The sequence below is a fragment of the Poecilia latipinna genome, unplaced genomic scaffold (assembly GCF_001443285.1).
Source record: "Poecilia latipinna isolate Pla-1442-1.1 unplaced genomic scaffold, P_latipinna-1.0 Scaffold184, whole genome shotgun sequence".
Classification (NCBI taxonomy): Eukaryota; Metazoa; Chordata; class Actinopteri; order Cyprinodontiformes; family Poeciliidae; genus Poecilia; species Poecilia latipinna.
In genome coordinates this window covers 362,104-366,928 of record NW_015112800.1, presented here as the reverse complement: position 1 = coordinate 366,928, position 4,825 = coordinate 362,104, and the positions used below count along the sequence as shown (strand labels likewise).

Here is a 4,825-nt window from a genome sequence, read left to right as displayed (position 1 = left end):
GTACTCGAATCATTCGAGGAATCGTTTCAGCCCTATTACGAACGCATCTGCAGATCCTGTGAGCAGCTAAAAGCAATTTGAGTCAAATATCTACTTTCTCAGATTTGTTGCTTATGTGACAGGAAGCTGAACATCTTCAGGATCTCCAGAGATAAAGCCAGATATCAGCAAAGGTCACGTTGGTCTCGGGAAGTTTAGCAGACAACCATCAGCATGTTCTGACAACAACATGAATCAATAATGAAAGGAGGCGCGGCGTTTATTCTGAAACAACACGTTTCATCAACAACAAGAGGAGGAAAGTTTCATCTCTGGTTCATCTCTGGTCCTTCTGCCACATTTCCAACCTCTAAGCACTTTTAATAACTTGAAGTGAAGGTGAATGAGACCTATTCATCTTTTTTTACGGTCAAAAATCTGAAAAGTGTGGAGTGCATTTGTACTCAGCTCCCATAGGTTAACGTAAATTGTCTATTGTAATTCCTGTTTGTAAATCATCCTAAGCTCTTTCAGGTCAGATGGGGAGCATCTGCAAGCAGCAATTTTCTAATTTTCCCACAACTCTATTTAGGTTGGGACTTTGACTAGGCCATTCTATGCTTGTAGCTCCATTTAGGTGCATTTTTAGGGTTATTGTCCTGTTTTAAAGTGAACCTGCACCACCTCAGGTATTCTGTCATCTTCCAATTAACTCTGAGCAGCTTCCTTTCCTCTCATAAAGGAAAGCATGATTCTGCCACCACCATGTTTCACAGCAGCAGTGATATTTTCAGGATAATTCGGAGTGCAAGCTGAATTTTGGATTTCATCTGAGCAAACAGACTTCTTTACTTTTCTTTTTTTGAAGTCTTCTCTGCTTGCAAAATGCAAACTGAATATCTTTTACTTTCTTATTTCAATTATTTTCTTCTAACCACCCTGCCAAAAAACAAAAAATTATGGCGTGTTCAACTATGGCTACGCTCAAATAATCACACAAATGTGACCCAAATCTGATTTTTTTGCCCATGTCCAACTTTTTCATGACAGTCTGAATGATCAAATTAAAATCTTTTCACCCAAAAAAAATTATAATTTTTGCCACTTTCATATATGAAAGTAAATCAAATATGTATTATATCCGACTTTTATGTCATTAGCGTGAGAAATGTGTCATAATTCTGCGCCAGAAGAAGCCAGATCAATCACTGAATGCAGATTATAATCATGACATTATAAAATGTGTCAGAAGGTTATTTCTATTAGTTATTTTTACGTTTTATTAGCTTCTTTCGTCTTATGATTTTTAGACAATACTTTTGGCTCTCACTGCTGAATAAACTTTAAATTCAATCCAAAGAAGGCGAAGTCTGTTATTACTTCTGTAAACAGATCGCTGCTGAGTGACGTCAACGTTCTTCTTCTTCTGCGCATGCGGGTTGGTTTGTTAACGCAGAAGTCTGCATTTAATTAGCAGTATGAGCAGCAAAAAATGTGTGAACATAGTCTAAGAGTTTTCCGTGTTTTTTCTCTAAAAAACATCCTGAATTTTCTGTTTATAAGATTTGCACACAATTTAATTAAAAGGTTTGAGCAGAGAAGATGAATTACACAAGCACTCCACACGTTTGAGATTATTTAAGGGAGAAAAATGAAATCTTGGTGTAAGTTGTGCAAAAAAAAAAACTAATAAAATGTAAAGTTGACTAAATGCTGAAGAAAATAAAAACTCCTGCGTGGCGAAATGCACCTGCTGCATGCTGGATCTGATCACAGCGATCAGACCTCTACGGCTGCAAACATGAAGGCATTTCTGCGAGGTGATATCATGCAGACTAAACTTCCAAAGTGTTGCCAGCAGACAGGAGGTTTCTGAGGACAGGGTGACACAATCAACGATGCAAAAAGCCAAACAGACAGATAAGACACCTTCCAGCTGCAGCCTCCTAACTGTTCCTCAACTCATTAAAACTCCGTGCGCAACAAGCCTTTTAATGCGCTTTTCTTCTTCTTCTTCTATCAACTCTGAACATCAGTTACCACCAGTTAAGCTTCGTAGGACTTACAAACAGGAAAAGCTCGGAGACCAGAACCAGAAAAAGGGCCCCTTTCAAGCGGCCCCCAGATGCATTATTGAGTTAAAAGGATAGATGGAGAAAAAAAAAAAAGATCCGATTGTGAGCTGCTATCAGCGGCTGAGATCAGCCATGCAGGCCTATCTGCAGCCCCCATCTCTGGGAGAAAGGAGGAAGGGATGGTGAGGGGGGTGTGCAGCCTGAAACTGAAAACAAATAAAAAAAAATAAAAAAATAAGATCCAATTTTAATCTTTATCTGAGCTCACATCGGATCGCTGCCTTATCTCTCCTCACATCGGCTTTTTCAGAGAACACTGACGTTTCCACAACAGAATTAAACAGGAAGCCGCGGCGACACATTCAGCACAGCTGCCGATGGACAGAAACACAGAAAAACAGGCTGAACACTGAGAGAAAGAGAGAGGAATGAAAAGTTTCCTGCACCGATAGGGAGGCTCTGAAAGGGATGAAACCGGGAGGAAAAACTCTGCAGCTGAGCTCAGTTTAACGGTTCTGCCTCAGTTTGGTCTTCAGAAATGGTTTTGTATCAGATTTACTGAAGTTAGGTTCTGATTTGGTTCCTTAAACCGGACTGGATTCATCTAAAAGTGATGATTAATTCATTAAAACACTATTTGTGGTCTGTTAAGCCTTAAAGTGCAAGTGAACCTTTATTTAGATAACCAAAACAACCTATTCTAATTCAATACTGATTGGAATATTTAATCTCATCTCAAATGTGTGCAGAATAATCATAATTTGTGATCTGAAAACCTCAATCTTGCTTATAAAATCCCCAAAACTGGTGATTGTATGCTTTTTGTTGGCATTTATAACCTTTAACTTTTGCTCCAGCTTGACTAATTGTTTGAAAACGCTCTATCTGTGTAATGATTTTAAAAAAATACATTTTACGCTAAGATTTGTTTATACTGCATCGTTTAGATTTTAAACATTGACATAAAACTTTTACAGTTTATTATTTGCTTCGATGTACTTAGAATAAGCCAGTCCAGGTTTCACGAGTTAAAGTTTTTCATATTTGGGTTCGGTTTCTAATATTTAGTGGAATATCCCTTTATCCAAGTGCAAAACAGGAGCTACACATCAGACACCAGCTTCAGCGCCGTGGTTACTCGGTTGAATTCCCTGTATTCCGTTTCTCTGGGAACATTCCCATGAAAAGAAAACAGCACGAAGGAGGAATAAAGTTGTTGGTTCCTTACGCTTAATCTGCCGGGGTTTGCTCTGCTTTCTCCGGGACATGCTGGCTCTCCTCCTCCGTCCGTCGGTCCTCCCTCTGGTGGCGGCTTCGTTCTCTTCGTCTGCGGCGGTTCACAGCTCAGAGATCCGCATGACCCTCCAGACAGCTGGGGCTACCTGTGGCCGCTGAGTCCGCACCTTGTCCTCCGTTTTCGCGGTTCCTTTTATTCCGTTAGCGGCTGTCGGAGAGCCGTTTACCGTCAGAAAGCGTCGGTTCCGCGGAGTTCGGCAGGATTCCTGCTGCTGGTTTCTGTCAACTTTCCTCACACCGGTCCGCCCACTGGTCCTCCTGCGGGGAGTCTGAGCCGGAGAGCCGCTTACAGTGGAGTCGCAGCGCTAGTACAGCCGAACTGTGCGGCTACAGAGGCGGCGCACTAGAGGAGGAGCTACGTCATCCCCTACGTCTGACGTAGCAAGACGCACTCAACTCCTATTGGTCCACACACAGGCGTCGTTTTCAAGCTGTCAAAATAAAAAATATTAATAATTAATATTACACTAAAATAATTATATTAAAAATTCTAAAATATATTAATTAAACTTATACTAAAATAATTACATTAAATATTCTAAAAGTTAAGTTTAAATTTAAAGTGTTTTCACTTCAAGTTTAATCAAGTGAAATAAGAATTCATATTAAAAAATCAGAAAAATCTGTCAAAATGCAACATATGAATAATACAACTATGTATGATTCAATTCACAATGAAATAAAGCAAAAAATTAAATAGATACATTTTTTAAATAAAGTGGTTAATCATTTGTTTTAGGGACTATTCAATAATTGACCCTGTGAAAACAATGAAACAATAAAACTTAAGATAGATAAGATTCCGTTTTTGCTGCAACATTAAAAAAGAGAAGGCTGAGTTTGTTTCTGCCACCAAAGTTAACTGCTGCCATCTAGTGGACATTTTTTAAACATCACATGAAAAGACATATCTATATATTAGGTCTTTTGAAGAAAAAAATAAACGTGAATGCAAATATTTCATAAAAAAACTGAACTGCTAAAATTTTCACTTATTAAATATGTTTGAGAACATTTAACTAAAGTTATTATTAAGAGAGGCGGTGGAAGACCAAGAGAGCCACTGGTTGCTTCATTGTGTGTCTGGGTCTGTAAATGGTAGAAGTCTGTTGTAAAATTGCAAACTAAATTACCTCACAAGAAAGCACTCTGGAACAAGTTTTCTTATTGTAGTTCAATTTATGTGGTAATAAATCAACAGATGCTAATAAAGAGCTTAGAGGAAATGTCTAAGTAAGAAATCAGTGGCGAATCCAACCAACTTTTAACAAGGCTAAACGGTTAGCTTGAACTTTAAGCTAAAACACAACATACAGTCACACATTATGAAAACAAGCAAATATAGCATTTTATCAAATGCCGGGATAAAGACCATCAATACACATCAAATATGTTGTTCAATGTTCCATTTAATGCTAAAGGAATCCATAAACAGGTTGGTTTTTACTCCTATAATGGCCCTTAAACACCATCAT

The 4,825-nt window shown here is 38.4% G+C and overlaps 1 protein-coding gene across 2 annotated transcripts in view; it reads right to left on the bottom strand.

Moving 5' to 3' along the window:
• Positions 1-3,668, bottom strand: part of zfpm1 (zinc finger protein, FOG family member 1) — a 103,287-nt gene extending 99,619 nt beyond the window's left edge. For both annotated transcript variants that reach the window (XM_015030509.1, XM_015030510.1), the window contains exon 1: positions 3,283-3,668. In XM_015030509.1, the coding sequence (XP_014885995.1) occupies positions 3,283-3,322 (40 nt within the window). In that variant the 5' untranslated portion in view covers positions 3,323-3,668. The remainder of the gene's footprint in view (positions 1-3,282) is intronic.
• Positions 3,669-4,825: the final 1,157 nt, after the last annotated feature.